This window comes from Pan paniscus, chromosome 13 (assembly GCF_029289425.2).
Source record: "Pan paniscus chromosome 13, NHGRI_mPanPan1-v2.0_pri, whole genome shotgun sequence".
Taxonomy (NCBI): domain Eukaryota; kingdom Metazoa; phylum Chordata; class Mammalia; order Primates; family Hominidae; genus Pan; species Pan paniscus.
The window spans coordinates 105,838,666-105,857,686 of record NC_073262.2 but is presented as its reverse complement, the minus strand read 5'-3'; the positions used below and the strand labels follow the sequence as shown (position 1 = coordinate 105,857,686).

At 44.7% G+C, this 19,021-nt stretch overlaps 1 protein-coding gene across 5 annotated transcripts in view; it reads right to left on the bottom strand.

The window, feature by feature from the left end:
* The window catches only part of CYP20A1 (cytochrome P450 family 20 subfamily A member 1), a 67,390-nt gene extending 54,153 nt beyond the window's left edge, over nucleotides 1-13,237 (bottom strand). The window contains exons 1-3 of one of the 5 annotated variants that reach the window (XM_003820773.5): nucleotides 11,888-12,068; nucleotides 5,146-5,195; nucleotides 4,120-4,286 (exon numbers count right to left, since the gene is read on the bottom strand). In XM_003820773.5, the coding sequence (XP_003820821.1) occupies nucleotides 4,120-4,286; nucleotides 5,146-5,195; nucleotides 11,888-11,959 (289 nt within the window). In that variant the 5' untranslated portion in view covers nucleotides 11,960-12,068. Of the gene's footprint in view, nucleotides 1-4,119; nucleotides 4,287-5,145; nucleotides 5,196-11,887 lie in introns of all 5 variants that reach the window. The other 4 variants (XM_008974218.4, XM_008974217.5, XM_034954836.3 and 1 more) reach the window with 4 other exon arrangements.
* Nucleotides 13,238-19,021: the final 5,784 nt, after the last annotated feature.

The window sequence follows — 19,021 nt, the reverse complement described above, 5'->3', positions numbered from 1 at the left end:
CCCAGGCTGGAGTGCAGTGGCGCAATCTTGGCTCACCACAAGCTCCGCCTCCCGGGTTCACGCCATTCTCCTGCCTCAGCCTCCCGAGTAGCTGGGACTACAGGCTCCTGCCAGCATGCCCAGCTAATTTTTTGTATTTTTAGTGGAGATGGGGTTTCACCATGTTAGCCAGGATGGTCTCGATCTCCTGACCTCATGATCCGCCCGCCTCGGCCTCCCAAAGCGCTGGGATTACAGGCGTGAGCCACCGCACCCGGCCTAGCTGTTATCATTTCTTAACAGAGAGAGAGACAGAAAAATCTGTCAGATTTCACAAAGAACTACATTCTCCTCTTTCAGAGCACTTCTCTCAGTTCATTAGTGTGATAATTTGAATGTTTACATACTTCCCTCACTCTCCAACATTAGCCTAGAAACTCCATAGGAGCAGAGACCATTCCGGTTTTCCTCATTATATTCCCCGACAGAGCCATCTTTTCATGTTGTATAAAGCCTAGTAATTAAAAGCACAATCTTTTTTTTTTCTTCCTCAGAGATCCTTGTTCTACAAAAGCACAATCTTGAACCAGATTGCCTGACTTCAAGTCCTAGCTCCATCACTAATTAGCTGCGACCTTAGGCAAGTAACTTAACCTCTCTGTACCTCAGGTTTCTCTTCCGCAAAAAAGGGATAACCATAATACCTTCTTCATGAAGTTGTTCTGAGAATTAAATGAGTTAATATTTGTAAAGGGCTTGGAATAGTGCTGAGATATCATAATTGCTATATAAGTATCTGATAAAATCAATCTACATCATCATATTCAGGCCTGAAAGTATTCATTTATTCAGTCATTGATATTTAGGTTGCTTCAAATTTTTTTTTATAAACAATGCTAATATAAATATTTTCTCACATCTGTGATGATCAATTTATGGATCAACTCCTTAAGATATTATTGTTAGGTCAATGGTTACTGTCAACTTTTTCTCCAGAGAGCTTGTATAGTACATGTACACCACATGATTTCCCATTCCCTCATCAACAGTGCGTTCTGCCAGTATTCTTCATCTCTTCTAGGGAGATAAGTAAAATTTCTCATTTTTATTTGTACCCAGCTGAATATTAGTGAGGCTGAAATCTTTAAATTTGTTTACTCCTTTCTTAATGAGCTTGTTTTTGCCCATTTTTCTAAAAGGGCATTTTTTTTTTTTTCTTTTTTGAGATGGAGTCTCGATCTGTCATCCAGGTTGGAGTGCAATGGCTTGATCTCGGCTTACCACAACCTCCACCTCACAGGTTCAAGCGATTTTCATGCCTCAGCCTCTCCAGTAGCTGGGATTACAGGTATCTGCCACCATGCTCAGCTAATTTTTGTATTTTTAGTAGAGACGGGGTTTCACCATGTTGGCCAGGCTGGTCTCGAACTCCTGACCTCAGGTGATCTGCCCACCTCAGCCTCCCAAAGTGCTGGGATTACAGGCGTGAACCACCATGCCTGGCCTATTTTTTCTTATTAGTTTTTAAGGACTATATATATTTAACATATTGGTGGTAAATTACTTTTCCATTTCTCTTTTAAATTTTGTCATGGTGCCTTTTTATTTAACAAAAATATGGTAATCAATTACTACACATCAGGTGTAGCAATGTGTGGCCAACATTTTACCATCTCTCTTTCTTCCTTTCTCAAGGTGATTTTGACTTTGTTTTTAATTTAGAGACAGTCTCAATGTGTCTCCCAGACTGGTCTTCAACTCTTGGGTTCAAGAGATCTTCGCACCTCAGCTTCCTGAGTAGCTGGGACTACAGCTATGTGCTACCGCATCCATTCAAGATGTTTGTTATTGTACTAAAATTTTTCATTTTTATGTAGACAGATTTATCTAACTTGTGTTTTATAGCTTCTAGATCTTGTACCATTGTAAGAGGTTTATCTACATTCTCTCCAACCAAAGAGAAAAAATTTAATATTTAACCATGTTTTCTTGTATTACCTTTATGACCTGATATTTTAATCATCTAGAATTTATTTTTATATAAGAAATAAGGCAGAGGCCAGGTGAAGTGGCTCACACCTATAATCCCAGCATTTTGGAGGGCAGAGGTGGGAGAATTGCTTGAGTCTAGGAGTTGGAGGCCAGCCTGGGCAACGTAGCGAGACCTCATCTCCACTAAAAAGTAAATAAATTAGCCAGGCATGGTGGTGCATGCCTATAGTCTCACCTACTCAGGAGGCTGAGGTGGGAGGATTGCTTGAGCCCAGGAGTTGTAGGTTATACAGTGAGCTATGATAGCACTGCTGCACTCTAGCCTGGGCAAAAGCTGGGCGGGGCGGGGGGAATAGAATAAGGCAGGGATTGAGATTTATTTTTTACAAATAGCTAACCAATATTCCCCAAAACATTTATTACTTTTCCCTTTTGTCATAAAATGCTATCTTTATCATATATATTTGGTTTGTCTTCTGAACTCTCTACTCTTACATCTGTTTGCCTAGCTTGACCACAGTATGAGAGTTTTTTTTTTGAGATGGAGTCTCCCTCTGTCACCCAGGCTGGAGTGCAGTGGTATGATCTCAGCTCACTGCAACCTCTGCCTCCCGGGTTCAAGAGATTATCCTGCCTCAGTCTCCCAAGTAGCTGGGATTACAGGCGCACATCACCAGGCCTGGCTAATTTTTGTATTTTTAGTAGAGACAGGGTTTTACCATGTTGGCCAGGCTGGTCTCGAAATCCTGACCTCATGTGATCTGCCTGCCTTGGCCTCCCAAAGTGCTGGGACACCAGGCAGGAGACATCACGCCCGGCCAGGAGATTCTTTTTTTTCAAGAGACAGGTTCTTGCCCTGTCCCCTGGCTGCCTGGCTGGAGTAGAGTGGAGCAACCTTGGCTCACTGAAGCCTCAACCTCCCGAACTCAAGCAATCCTCCCACCTCAGCCTCCCAAGTAGCTAGGTCTACAGGCACATGTATCACATCTGGCTAATTTTTGTATTTTTTGTAGCAATGGGGTCTCACTATGTTGCCCAGACTGGTCTTGAACTCCTGGGCTCAAGTGATCCTCCCACCTTGGCCTCCTAAAATGTTGGGATTACAGGTGTGAGCCACTACGCCTGGCCAGTACAAGATTCTTTAATCTAGCTTTATAATACTCTATACTAACTGATGGTACAAGTATTTCCCTCATTAATATTCTGGTTTTTTTGGAGATGGAATCTTACTCTGTTGCCCAGGCTGGAGTGCAGTGGTGCGATCTCAGTTCACTGCAACCTCTGCCTCCCAGGTTCAAGCAATTCTCTTGCCTCAGCCTCCCGAGTAGCTGGGACTACAGGCACACCTCACCACGCTCAGCTAATTTTTGTATTTTTAGTAAAGACAGGGTTTCACCATGTTGGCTAGGATGGTCTCGATCTCCTGACCTCATGATCCACCTGCCTCGGCCTCCCAAAGTGCTGAGATTACAGGTGTGAGCCACCATGCCCAGCCCATTAATACTCTTTTTAGGATTGTTTCCTGGTTGCTCATGTACATTTACTCTTTACTCTTCCAGATATACCTTGGAACTATTTTTTCAGGGTCCCAAAAAATCCTGTTGGAATTTACACTGAGATTTTATCATATATGCTTATAAATTAAGGAAAAACACAATTATTTAAAATACTATCTTCAATTAGGTAATAAGACATCAGCACAGTGCCTAGCACATAGTACAAAGCATTCAATAAACGTTGGCTATTCCTATCCAAGAACAATATATATATACAGTTTTTATTTATAAACATTAATTTTTTTTAATTTTTTTGAGACAGTCTCGCTCTGTCGCCCAGGCTGGAGTACAGTGGCACAATCTTGGCTCACTGCAGCCTCCGCCCCTGGGGTTCAAGAGATTCTCATGCCTCAGCCTCCCAAGTAGCTGGGATTACAGGTGTGTGCCACCACACCCGACTAGTGTTTGTATTTTTAGTAGAGAAGAGGTTTCACCATGTTGGCCAGGCTGGTCTCGAACTCCTGGCCTCATGTGATCCACCTGCCTCAGCCTCCCAAAGTGTTGGGATTACAGGTGTGAGCCACCGTGCCCGGCCTAAACATTCATTCTTAAAAGGTAAGGATCAGGTAATTAGAAAGAAAATTAAACTTACATGTCTTATTGGGATTGATATGCTGCTTCAGTACATCAACAGTGCCCAAACTAACCACGAGGCGCCTGCCAAACCAGAAGGAGACCACAGGCCCATATTTCTCATGCAAATTAACCAGGAACTCATGCAAACTTCCACTATTCACAATATCTGGAAGATTACCATCTCTGGCAAAAGAGCAACATTTGACAAAATAATCAATTTAATTTGGAAAAATGAGAAAAACAACAGTTGACTCTGAATTAACTGTGTCAATAAATGAGAACAAAGGTTCATGAAATTCAAATTACTGCAAAATCCAAAACTCAATTATATTTGCCTTCTTGCTATATTTCTATAGTTATATTTAGATATGGATTTGTCTGATATTTTAAGAATTTTTAACACTTCAAACCAAATAAGAAAGCTCCATAGGAACATCCGACTTAGATACTGGAAAGCTATCCCACTTTCCCAGCACCTAATTCTGAGATGACAATGGACATCATCGGCTGGTGAAAATCATCAGATCAGCTATGGCAATCTTTTCCTTCTTTCCTTCTATCTTAATCCTCTTTTCAGCTTTCTCTGGCAAGGGGAAGTGAAAGCAATGAAATGTTTTGATTTACACGACCCTCCTTTCTGTTAACAAAGTTTAGGTTACATGCCAAGGTAAATTTAGGGCAATCAAAGGAATTGAATTGAATAAGATGAGTGATCTAAAAATATGGTTTATCATTTTGGTTTGTCTTCTGAACTACCTACTCTCTTCCATCTGTCTGCCTAGTCCTACCACAAAATAACCTTAGTTTTCTTTTTACTTATTTATTTTTTTTAGAAACAGGGTCTGGCTCTGTCGCCTAGGCTGGAGTGCAGTGGCACAATCATAGCTCACTGGAGCATTAAACTCCTGGCCTCAAGCGATCTTCCACCTCAACCTCCTCAGTAGCTGGCAACAGCTACCATGATTGGCTAAAAATATGGTTTAGTTTTGATATCAATAATGAAGAATTAACTCTACTTAATTCCAAGAAAATAATTACTCACTTTTCTTCAGTTGGAGTAATCCCTGGAATTCCTGCAGCTTGTCTGGAAGCCTTACAAAAAAAAAGTTTATAATAATGAATTATCATATATCCCATAAGTCAGATGTGTTTCACCAACACATCTGCAGGACCTTAAATAATAGCTTTCCAATTAAGCTGAATCTAAGAAATTATTTCCATATTAAAATACAAAAAAAGGGGTTCTTTGCATGGAAAAGAATGATTTCCATGTCCTTTGCAGGGATACAGATGGAGCTGGAGGCCATTTTCTTTAGCAAACTAACACAGGTACAGAAAATCAAATACTACATGTTCTCACTTATAAGTGGGGGCTAAATGAAGAGAACACATGGACACATAGAGGGGAACAATACATGCTGGGGCCTTTCGGAGGGTGAGAGGATCAGGAAAAACAACTAATGGGTACTAGGCTTAATAATTACCTGGGTGATGAAATAATCTGTACAACAAACCCCCTTGATACAAGTTTACCTATGTAACAAATCTGCACTTGTACCCCTGAACTTAAAATGAAAAAAAAAAAAAAATTTTTTTTTTAAAGAATGATTTCAGCCGAGCGCGGTGGCTCAGGCCTGTAATCCCAGCACTTTGGGAGGCTGAGGAGGGCAGATCACGAGGTTAGGATATCAAGACCATCCTGGCTAACACGGTGAAACCCCTTCTCTACTAAAAATATAAAAAATTAGCCGGGCGTGGTGGCACACACCTGTAGTCCCAGCTACTCGGGAGGCTGAGGCAGAATTGTTTGAACCCGGGAGGCAGAGGTTGCACTGAGCCAAGATCGTGCTACTGCACTACAGCCTGGGCAACAGAGCAAGACTCTATCTCAAAAAAAAAAAAAAAGGCTGGGCGTGGTGGCTCATGCCTGTAATCCCAGCACTTTGGGAGGCCGAGGCAGGCGGATCACGAGGTCAGGAGATCGAGACCATCCTGGCTAACATGGTGAAACCCCGTCTCTACTAAAAATATAAAAAATTAGCAGGGCGTTGTGGCGGGCGCCTGTAGTCCCAGCTACTCGGGAGGCTGAGGCAGGAGAATGGCATGAACCTGGGAGGCGGAGCTTGCAGTGAGCCTAGATCGCGCCACTGTACTCCAGCCTGGGCGACAGTCTCAAAAAAAAAAAAAAAAAAAGAATTATTTCATTCAGGATATTATTCTTCCTCTGTCAGTTAAACTAAGGTGTTTGAAAAATTTAATATACACTCTACATCAACTAACACATATCCAGTACATTTTTCGTTGTTTTCTTTGTTGTGAGTTTATATATGGTCCCAGCTGGTTTGGCTTTAAAAAAAAAAAAAAAAATCAAGGTCCATTCTACCACTTTCATTATGATGATGCAAGAAACAGAAGAAAACTGCTGTGCTGGGCCGGGCGCAGTGGCTCCTGCCTGTAATCCCAGCACTTTTGGAGGCTGAGGTGGATGATCACTTGAGGTCAGGAGTTCAAGACCAGCCTGACAAACATGGCGACCCCATCTGTACTAAAAATACAAAAATTAGCTGGGCATGGTGGCACACTCCTGTAGTCCCAGCTACTCAGGAGGCTGAGGCATGAGAATCACTTGAACCTGGGAGGCGGAGGTTGCAGTGAGCTGTGATTGCACCACTGCACTTCAGCCTGGATGACAGAGTCAGACTGTCTCAAAAGAAAAATAAGGAAAAACTGCTGTGCCGGAGCCATTTTCTTGAGTGGGTGGGAAGGTAGGAGATCTAGTACAGGAGTGAAGAGACGGGGGGCGGGGGCATTTAATTGGGAGCATAGCCAGTTCACAGTAATAGGAGGTAACGTGGAATATAAGGGCACAAATTTAGGCAGATAGGCAGGGTGGTGTGGAAATTATCTCCAGATTGGTTTCATTTTTTCAATGAAATAGGCCAGGTGTGGTGGCTTGCATCGATAATCCCAGTACTTTGGGAGGCCAAGGCAGGACGATCATTTGAGTCCAGGAGTTTGAGACCAGCTTGTGCAACATGGGGAAACCCCGTCTCTTTAAAAAGTACAAAAAATTCGCCGGGTGCAGTGGCCAGCACTATAGTCCTAGTTACTCAGGAGGCTGAGGCAGGAGGATCACTTGAGCCTGGGAGGTCAAGGCTGCAGTAAGCCAAGGTCACATCATTGCACTGCAGCCTGGGTGACAGAGTGAGACCCTGTCTCAAAAAAAAAAAAAAAAAAAAAGAGGCCAGGCGCAGTGGCTCATACCTGTAATCCCAGTACTTTGGGAGGCCAAGGTGGGCGGATCACTTGAGGTCAGGAGTTCAAAATCAGCCTGGCATACATGTTGAAACCCCGTCTCTATTAAAAATACAAAAATTAACAGGGCGTGGTAGTGGGCGCTGTAATGCCAGCTACTCAGAAGGCTGAGGTGGGATTTGAGCCCGGGAGGCGGAGGTTGCAGTGAGCCGAGATCACGTCACTACACTCCAGCCTGGGAGACAGAGCGAGACTCCGTCTAAAAAAAAAAGAAAGAGAGGCGAGAGTGGATCACGAGGTCAGGAGTTCAAGACCAGTCTGGCCAACATAGTGAAACCCCGTCTCTACTAAAAATACAAAAATTAGCCAACTGTGGTGGCACACGCCTGTACTCTCAGCTTCTCGGGAGGATGAGGTGGGAGAATCGCTTGAACCCGGAAGGTGAAGGTTGCAGTGAGCCAAGACCACACCATTGCACTCCAGCCCCAGCCTGGGTGACACAGTAAGACTCCGTCTCAAAAAAACAAAAAAGAGATTATCAGTTATTGGTGAAGACAGAAGATTTGAAGACAGGGAAGGAATGAAAAGTTATCTAGAAGATTTGGAGAGTGAATGCACCAGGGGATTTCCAGACACCCCACTTAAGGTTTATGAATTAAAATGAGACTAGTCAGTATGGCTGTGTTCTTTTCTGCCTGTGTTTTGTTTGTTTGTTTGTTTGTTTTCCAGCTGTGTGGGTTCAGGGGAGGAATTGACAGAGCATTTGATTTAATCACAATTAGGGTTTGCTAGATGATTATGACAAATGGATACAGGGCAAAGGAATCGAAGGTATATGCAAAGGAGTGGTTATAGTAACAGACCATGCAACCTAAGCTTTTTTTTTTTTTGAGACATGGTCTCACTCTGTCACCCAGTCTGGAGTGCAATGGCGCCGTCTTGGCTAACTGCAGCCTCGATCTCCCAGGCTCAAGCGATCCTCCTGCTTCAGCCTCCCAAGTAGCTGGGACCAGGGACGACGGACGCTCACCACCATGTCTTATTTATTTATTTATTTTAGAGACAAGGTCTTACTATAATGCTCAGTCTAGTCTGAAACTCCTGAGTTCAAGCAACCCTCCCACCTCAGCCTCCCGAAGTGCTGGGATTATAGGCTTGAGTCACCGTGCTGGCCATAAGCTTCTTACATCATCAGTTTCTCCTTTATGACTTGACAGCCCTCATCAGCATAATGTAATTTCTCCTACCTTAAGAGAAATTCACCTCACTTCCTTCTCTAGTTATCAGCCCCCTTTACTGCAAAACTCTAAAGAGCTATCTATACTTGATATCTCTGAATCCACACCATTTAGGTTTATCACCCCAATTACACTGAAACCGCTCTTCTTAAGATTACAAATGTTGCGGTGGCTCATGCCTGTAATCCCAGATCTTTGGAAGGCTGAGGCAGGAGGATCACTTCAGCCCAGAAGTTCGAGAGCAGCCTGGGCAACAAAGCAGGACCCCATTTCTATAAAAAATTAAAAAATTAGGTTGGGCACGGTGGCTCATGCCTGTAATCCCAGTGCTTTGGGAGGCCAAGGTGGGCAGATCACTTGAGGTCAGGAGTTCGAGACCAGCCTGGCCAACACGGTGAAATCTTGTCTCTACTAAAAATAAAAAAATTAGCTGGGTGTGGTGATGTGTGCCTGCAGTCCCAGCTACTTGGGAGGCTGAGGCAGAAGAATCGCTTGAACCTGGGAGGCAGAGGCTGCAGTGAGCAGAGATCATGCCACTGCACTCCAGCCTGGGCGACAGAGCGAGACTTTGTATCAAAAAATAAAAAATAAAAAATTTAAAAATTAGCCAGGTGTGGTGGCATGAGCATGTAGTCCCAGCAACTTGAGAGGCTAAGGTACGAGGATCGCCTGGGGCCAGGAGTTTGAGGTTACAATGAGCTATGATGGTACCACTGCACTGTAGCCTGGGCAAGAGTGAGACTCTGTCTCTTAAATGAAACAAAACAAAAAAAAAATTACCAATGTTATCAAATTATTAGGCCTTAACTTAAAATATCTGCAGCATTTGACTTAGCTGATTATCCTCTTCTGCTTAAAACATCTGGCTTCCTTCTATTTGTGTGGCTGCTCCTTCTCAGTCTCCTTTGCTGGCTCTTCTTTCTCTCCTCAACCATTAACATTGGAGAATCCAGGGAATGGCCCCTGGGACCTCTTCTCTCCTGTATCTAAATTGTCTGGGAGATAGCAACCAGTTCTCCTCGCTTTAAATACCATCTATACATTGATAGCTCCCAAATGTGTATCTTCAGCCTGGACTTTTCCCATAAACTCAAGACATATATTCAGTTACTCCTCAACATCTCCACTTGAATGTCTAACAGCCATCTCAAACCTAGCCTACCCAAAACCAACTCCTAATCTCTATAAATCCCCACTACCTCCCACCAAAACAAAACTAAATAACAACCACCACCAACAAAACCCCTGATCTTCCCTGGAATTAATCTATCCTTCCAGATACCAGGCTAAAAATAACTGGTGTTTTCCTTGATGCCTCTCTTTCACATTTCACATCCAATCCACTGGGAAATCCCATTGGCACTATCTTCACAATTGACTAGTTCTCATTATCTGTGCCACTACTACCATGATCCAAGCTGAAATGATAATATCCTCCTAATTACCTGGCTTGCTTCCATCCTTACCTGGAGACCCATGTCAATTCATGACTTAGCAACCACAATGATTCTTTTAAAATTTATCTAATAAAATTAAATTTGAATTCTATCCAATTTCAAATGGCATTCATCTGCTGAAATCCTCCAGTGGCACACAGCAAAAGTCCATTTAAAAAGCCTTACAAGTCATTTAAAATTTGTCCTTCACTCCCATCTTTCTGACTTTCTCTCCTCTGGTATCTTCCTCATTTACTACACTCTAACCACACTGGTCCCCTTGCTTTCCAGGAACACACCAGGCGTGTCTCCCTCTGAAGGTTTGCATTTGCTGCTCCCTCGACCCAGAATGCTCTTTCTCAGAATGGCTTGCACCTTCACCTTCTTCGCGTTTCTACTCAAATGTCTCCGTATCTCCTGGCCATCCTACTTTAAAATAACAATCTACCTATCCCCAACTTTATTTCTACCCACAATCCTATGTTATTTGTTTCTATTGTCTGTTCCCCTTCTCTAGGAAATAAATTCCAAGAGTCAGGAATTTTCTGTCCGGTTTGTTTCACGGCTGGATTCTCAGCACGTGGAACCGTATCTGGCACATACCTAGTGCTAAGAATAAACAGTGTGCTTCTATGAGCTGATCAAAGAAGAGTATCATTTTAAAATCACCAAAAATTCAAGAACCACTAGAATTGTTTAGTTTCTCAGAAAATAAGATTTCAGGAAGTCCCTGATTGTGTAGTTGCAAGATTCTAGTCTAATCCATTTACCTGCTTGGAAAAGAACATTTAAGAAGGTATATGGTCAATTCCAGCAGTTCAGCTACTTTTCAACTTTCACTGTAAAACCACCACCTTGCTTTGTAGAACAGGTGTTTTTTGTTTGTTTGTTTGTTTGTTTTGAGATAAGAGTCTGGCTTTGTCGCCAGGCTGCAGTGCAGTGGTGCGATCTTGGCTCACTGCAAGCTCCGCCTCCCAGGTTCAAGCGATTCTCCTGCCTCAGCCTCCTGAGTAGCTGGGATTACAGGCGCCCGCCACCACAGCCAGCTAATGTTTGTATTTTTAGTAGAGACGGTGTGTCACCATGTTGGCCAGGATGATCTCGATATCCTGACCTCGTGATCCGCCCGCCTCAGCCTCCCAAAGTGTGTAGAACAGGTTTTAAAGACGGTCCTCAGCCATCAACACTTTTGTTTTCAGACCCTCCCTCTCTCGCTGACGGAGGCAAGTGGAGAGAGGAGGACCGGAGGCTCGCAGAGGCGTCAGCGGCCGAGGAAACCTCGCACCCGAACCCGCAGCGCGGCGCTCTCCCCAAAGAAGCATTTGCCCGGAGCCCCTAAGAGGAGCAAGACCTGGACCTCAAGCACTTTGGATTCAAGTCAGGATAGATCGATGGACAGATGGAAAAGAGGAATACACAAGTGCTGGGAGAATCCTCAAGAAAGGAGTGGCGCGCCCAGGAGTCTCCTCCTGACACACTGGGAAATGAAATTTGGGTTTGGCGAGTTATGGCCAAAAAGCTGCCCAAAGTACTTGAGAGCCGCCTTGGAGAGTGGCGCGGGGTGCCTGGCAAGGTGAGACCGGCCTGCGGGGGCGCGGGCTTTTCCTCAGCAGCTCTACGCCCGCCTGGCCCGGCGCCTGAGGGGTAGCGACGCAGCCCACGTCGCTCTCAGAGCTTGCCCGGAGGGGCGTCACGTGACTCCGGGTGCGGTCCCCGCGCTGAAGCTCTGGAGGGAACCCGAACCCTCCTCTCAGGCCCGCCCCCTGCGGCCCGCAGCGGGCAGGTTGGCCTGGATGCCGGCGACAGAGAGACTGGGGCGGCGCCCGGGGCCCCAGAGAGCCAAGACGGCGCTCACCGGATAGAGGTAGAGCACCGCTCCCACCAACGCCAGCAAGAAGGTAACGGCGAAGATCGCGAAGTCCAACATGGTTCTTCCGCCCGGGGAGCCACGTCTCGGATCGGCCGCTCGAGCAGCAGCGCCTCAGCCTGGCCCAATTTAAGGCATAGCGTGTGGGCGGGGGCACCCCGCGGGACCCGGGAACCAACGGGCCGCTGGGGGCGTGACCGAGGCCTGCGGCCGGCGCCAGCGGAAAGAGCAATGGATCGCCGAGGAGCCGGGGCGCGGGTTCCTGAGCGCAGCAGGCCGAGGCTGAGGCCGCCTAGCGCCATCCTCCACCGCAAGGCGGGGATTGCGGTGCACACGATTTCAGACAGAATATGCCCGCGACTTCGGACCGGGTTGCTGGCGAAAGCAGAGCCCAGGTTTCTGAGAAAAGTTAGGAGTTAGTAGTGCTCTGTCCGCCCAACACTTTTCGCAATGGATTCAGAATTAAAACCTCTAAACCGATGATTTTCGAAGAGTGGTCCCGGTACCAGCTGCATCAACGTCGCCCGGGAGCTCGTTAGAGATTCAGATTATCGATGCCGGGCGCGGTGGCTCCACCTGTAATCCCAGCACCTTGGGAGGCTGAAGCGGGAGGATCGCTTGAGCCCAGGAGTTTGAGACCAGCGTGGGCAACATAGTGAGACCCCAGTCTCTACAAAAAAAAAAAAAAAAAATTAGCCTACAGTGGTGGCGCTTGCCTGTGGCCCCAGCTGCTCCGGAGGCTGAGGCTGGAGGATCGCTTTAGCCGGGGAGGTAGAGGCTACAGTGAGCTGAGATGGCACGACTGCACTCCAGCCTGGGCGACAGGGCGAGACCCTGTCTCAAAAACAAAACAAAACAAAAGGAAAACAAAATAAAAAGATTCTCGATCCCAAACTAGACCTACTGAATCAAACACTCGGGGTGGGCAGGGGTAGGGGGCGCGTACAACAATCTGTTTGAACAGAGCCCTCCCGGGGACACTGTTACACACTTAAATTTGAGTGAAAACCACCACTGATCTAAGCGGGACAGGGAAGTGTCTGGGAGTAAAACAAGAGTAGATACGCCTTGTTTCGCAGAATTTCTGTCTGAAGTACTAGTAAATGTGATTCTTTGACACTTTCTGGTGAGCGGAGGCTGCACACTGTTCAGGTTTCCTTGCTCTGTTAACTCTGACTTTCGGTAAATTGCTTCAGTTTTCTAAGCTTACATTTCCTTCTATGTAAAAAAGTGAAAATAATACCACATGGAGTTGCCTGTAGGTTAAATTACATATTTTATGAAAATCACTTAGCACAGCTCCTGGCAAAACCGAATAAGTGCTATCTACGTCAGCATTTGGCGTTTGTTGCCCTGGGCATAAAATACCCTAGGACCCCTCTTTCTATTTCGCATGGCTCAGAAGTTTTGACGTGGCTACTGAAATACAAGACAAGGCCTGCTACTTACTAGTGCTGCTTTTAGTGAAAGTGTGCTAAAAGTATTTATAGATTTTATAGCTTTAATAATATAAAATGTCAAGAACAGGCAGCAATTTGGCAAGAGAAATTCCAGATTGCATTTTACAGCTTCTATGATAAATGACTGTTACATAAGCAGGAAACATACCTCATTGAAAATGGCAACTCTTTTGGCATCTATAGCAAATATAATGAAACATGCTGTTTAATATTTCACTTGGCAGAAATTGTATTTTTAAGTCTTTCTCTGCATATAAATGTGCTTTAAACTGTCGTATGTTCAAAGTTCATTTTTAAGTCTCTTGTTCAGAATTTTAAAGATATTTCTTGTCAAACTGATGTTCCCAATAGGTTTTCGAAACAGTAAATGTAAGAGTTTTTTGTTTGTTTGTTTGTTTTGTTTGTTTGTTTTTGAGACGGAGTCTCCCTCTGTAGCCCAGGCTAGAGTGCAGTGACGGGATCTCGGCTCACTGCAACCTCCGCCTCCCAGGTTCAAGCAATTCTCCTGCCTCAGCCTCCCGAGTAGCTGGGATTACAGGCACACGCCACCATGCCCAGCTAATTTTTGTATTTTTAGTAGAGATGGGTTTCACCATGTTGGCCAGGCTCTTTAACTCCTGACCTCGTGATTCGCCCACCTGGGCCTCCCAAAGTGCTGAGATTGCAAGCGTGAACCACCCCGCCCGGCCAAACATAAGAGTTTTAACTGCGTAAGGTAGCCATAACACCGTAATCTTAGGTACCAATCCTTCAGGATATCTAGAATTCTCTTTTAGTCCTAAATTGACCTACATCCTGAGACTCTCTGAACTTTGAGGGCTGTAAAAAAGAGACAAAAATTCCAGAAATTGGTCAGGGCACCATATTTTATAGTGTGAGTCTCTAAACTAGACATCTACCTCCTCTTCCTGTGTTCCTAAAACGTTTTGCCCAGATACTCCCTAAAAGCATATATAAATAATATATATATAATATATATATACACATACACACATATATATCTTTTCACACATTTTTTGTATTGACATCTAAAATTTTTATCTTGACTTTAAAGGATTAAATTTCTGGCATATTATAAATATTCACGTTTTGAAATTGTTACAGCTCTCTTTTAAGTGTATGAAAAGGAATGTAAATATAATAGTGATGTGATAACTATAAGACTTTTTTTAAAAACACACAAACTTGGCCAGGTACGGTGGCTCCACCTGTAATCCCAGCACTTTGGGAGGCCGAGGCGGTCAGATCACTTGAGGTCAGGACTTCAAGATCAGCCTGGTCAACATGGGGAAACCCCGCCTCTACTAAAATTACAGAAATTAGCTGGGTGTGGTGGCATGCGCCTGTAATCCCAGCTTCTCCGGAGGCTGAGGCAGGAGAATCACTTGAACCCGGGAGGCAGAAGTTGCAGTGAGCCAAAGTGGCGCCACTGCACTCCAGCCTGGACAAAAACAAAACCAAAAACAAAACAAAACAAAACAAAAAACCCATACACTTTTTGTGAACAACTGGAAATTTTCCATGGTTCCTTTTTCTGAACTTATTTTTATTGCACTTATCTGACAGAATTTTATTCTAATGAAATTATTTTTATCCTTGAAAGTAATTTTCTTCATCACCTGTCATACTTCTTCTCTTCAACATGTACTCATGTTGAATTAAAAAATAGTTTTTGGGGCCGGGCGTGGTGGCTCATGCCTGTAATCTCAGCACTTTGGGAGGCCGAGGCGGGCAGATCACGAGGTCAGGAGATCGAGACCATCCTGGCTAACATGGTGAAACCCTGTCTCTACTAAAAATACAAAAAAAAATTAGCTGGGCGTGGTGGTGGCGCCTGTAGTCCCAGCAACTCAGGAGGCTGAGGCAGGAGAATGGCATGAACCCGGGAGGCGGAGCTTGCAGTGAGCTGAGATCGTGCCACTGCACTCCAGCCTGGGCGACAGAGCGAGACTCCGTCTCTAAAAAAAAAATAGTTTTTGGGCCACACACAATGGCTCACACCTATAATCCCAGGACTCTGGGAGGCTCAGAAGTTCACTTGAGCCCAGGAGTTCAAGGTTATAGTGAGCTATGGTTGTGCTACTGCCCTCTGTCCTGGGTGACATAGTGAGACCTAGTCTCTAAAAAAAGTCTAAAAACCACAAAAGTTTTAAACTCTGTGGCTTTAAAAACTCCTACAAATTTATTTTTCTTTTCTTTTCTTTTCTTTTCTTTTTTTTTTTTTGAGATGGAATCTCCATCTGTCGTCCAGGGTGGAGTGCAGTGGCACAATCTTGGCCTACTGCAACCTCCGCCTCCCAGGTTCAAGTGATTTTCCTGCCTCAGCCTCCTGAGTAGCTCAGACCACAGGCACACGACACCACGCCCGGCTAATTTTTGTATTTTTAGTAGAGACGAGGTTTCACCATATTGGCCAGGCTGGTCTCGAACTCCTGACCTCATGATCCACCTGCCTTGGCCTCCCAAAGTGCTGGGATTACAGGCGTGAACCACCGCATCTGGCCTTAATTTTCTTTTTTGAGACGGAGTCTCACTTTGTGACCCAGGTTTGGAGTGCAGTGGCGAGTCCCAGCTTTGCAGTGCAGTTTGGAGTCCCAGCTGACAACAACCTCCAAATGAATCTCTGGTTGGCTACTACTAGATTCCTTAGATTGGAATTGTGAACACACAATCTTCTTAGAATATAGGGTCATTTTCAGGGTATGCTTACGTTATCACTGTCAGGTGTGTCTACCATGCAACTGTCACCACTGATGTTCATTCCTTCAGACTACGCCACCTGGGCTTCTTATGAGCTTGCTTCTAATTCCACCAAGAGGCATCAATAGGCTAAGGCTGAGAAGAGAGCAGCTTTAGAAGCCTCCTGTTTTGCTCCCTGTCAGCTCTGAGCCATATTTGCTGGCAGGAGCTACATCCCACTATATATATATAGCTTTTGAGGTAGAACTTCCTCCTATGATCCTCCAACCCTCTCTGAGCAACAGTAATATTTTCTCTCCTTGCCCCTTCAGACCTAGGAGTGACAATGGTTTCCCCTGTTGGTAGTCTCTGGAGACTTCAGCATCCTTTATTGGTTCCCTTAATCCTCCCCACACTTTTGTATATAGTTTCTTCCTTAAAATCTTTTGAACCATTGGAGTGAGATACTGTTTACTGTCAGACCTGACTCTAGTTGGCACAAGGAATGGCTCCCAGAAACAGTTCAAACAGTTTCTCAAGTTGGAATTCTAGGACCAGTTTAAACACATATTTGACAACCTCATGATGAGATTCATTCTTGATAGTGATAATGTGTAGCATGCAATGACAGCAAGATTATTCAAATTATTGCCAGTGGTGACATGGGATGGAATGTCAGTAGGGAAGAAATTTTACATGGTCAAGTGATTATTGGTAGCAACAATGGGTATTGCAAAAGATTGTGGAATAGGCCGGACGCAGTGGCTCATGCCTGTAATCCCAGCACTTTGGGAAGCCAGGGCAGACTGATCACTTGAGGCCAGGAGTTCAAGACCAACCTGGCCAACATGGCAGAAACCCTGTCTCTACTAAAAATACAAAAATTAGCTGGACATGGTGGCACATGCCTGTAATCCCAGGTTCTTAGGAGGTTAAGGCAGGAGAATCACCTGAACCCAGGAGGCAGAGGTTGCAGTGAACTGAGATGGCACCACTGTAATCCAACCTGGGCGACAGAGTAAGACTCTGTCTAAAAGAAGAAGAAGAAGAAGAAAAAAAAAAAGATGATGGGCTAGATGGCTATTTCTGACTGCATTATAGAGCTTATGAAAAGAAAAAAAAAAACAAGTTTTAGGCCTTGACATTCCAACATAAGATGGTATAGATGAAGGACCAGAAGGCTTCCATTCTTCTCAAAAGAATATTTTGTGGCCAGGCATGGTGGCTCATGCCTGTAATCCCAACACTTTGAGAGGCTGAGGTGGGCGGATCACCTGAGGTCAGGAGTTCGAGACCAGCCTGGTCAACATGGTGAAACCCCATCTCTACTAAAAATACAAAAATTAGCCAGGCATGGTGGCAGGTGCCTGTAATCCCAGCTACTTGGGAGGCTGAGGCAGGGAGAATTGTTTGAATCAAGGAGGCAGAGGTTGCAGTGAGCCGAGATCGCACCACTGCACTGTAGCCTGGGCGACAGAGCGAGACTCAATCTCAAAAAAAAAAAAAAAAAAAAAAAAGAACATTTTGTGCAGCTGCAGGGCAGATACGGCTGGGTTACAGGCCCTAAAATCTAATTGTGCAGGTTGTAGAGTTATAATGCCAGCTAAAAGCAGAATCTTGCCAAGTCTTTTATTCTAAATCAGGGCACTGTTTGAGAAGGAATAGGACTCTTAGATGAGTACATTTGGTCAGAGAAAGACAAAGCTGAAACCCCCAAGTCCTGCTGAACCTTCCTTGTCAATGGGAGTGGGCCTATCTCCCCTGTCTGAGGAAACTAACTTCCCTCACATGAGTCTTTCAGAAACTTCTTTTGGGTCAGTTATATAACAAGGTGGTGCCCATTATCTCTGAGGAAGAATTCCCATTTCTTCTCATTTTTTCTAGGCAATAAAGCCTGATAATAGTCCAGGCATGGTGGCTCACGCCTATAATCCCAGCACTTTGGGAGGCCAAGGCGGGCTGATCACGAGGTCAGGAGATGGAGACCATCCTGGCTAACACGGTGAAACCCCGTCTCTACTAAAAATACAAAAAATTAGCCGGGCATGGTGGCAGGTGCCTGTAGTCCCAGCTACTCGGGAGGCTGAGGCAGGAGAATGGCGTGAACCCGGGAGGCGGAGCTTGCAGTGAGCCGAGATCACACCACTGCACTCCAGCCTGGGTGACAGAGTGAGACTCCATATCAAAAAAAAAAAAAAAAAAAAAAAAAAAAAAAGACTGATAATAATAAACTAATAAAATAATAAAGGTAATAATGGACTGTCTGGGTAAAAACAGTCAAACCCATCATAGCCCAGGGAGATAATTACCAGTTTAGTTCTTAGAGAACAGAGGCACTGCAAGAGAAAGGGGACAGGTGATGGTACAGCAGGGTGGGTAATTTGTCACTCACAGTTTACTATTGCCAGCACATAGTGATCATAAAAAGTAGAACACATTTGGTTGGTTCTATTGTTGTTTTAAAATACTCTACTCATAATGCCTGGACCTGGAGCAGAACACTGGCTTATACATCAAAGGAGCAATGAGACCTTGCTAATTTGTATTAGAGGGATACTGAGAAGCATGTATGGAAATAGATATTTGTTTAAGGAAAAGAAAACATAAAGGATGGTAAGGGCTAAATTTATTTATATGGTTTCATTCACTCAGAATTTGGGAAGTCAATGTGTTAACTTGACATATTAGTCCATTTTCATGCTGCTGATAAAGACATACCTGAGACTGGGCAATCTGCAAAAGAAAGAGGTTTAATGGACTCACAGTTAGTTCCATGTGGCTGGGGAGGCCTCACAATCATGGTGGAAGGTGAAAGGCGTGTCTCACATGGTGGCAGACAAGAGAACTTGTGCAGGGAAACTCCCCTTTATAAAACCATCAGATCTTGTGAGACTCATCCACTGTCACGAGAATAGCATAGGAAAGAGCTGTCCCCCATGATTCAATTACCTCCCACCAGGTCCCTCCTACAACACATGGGAAT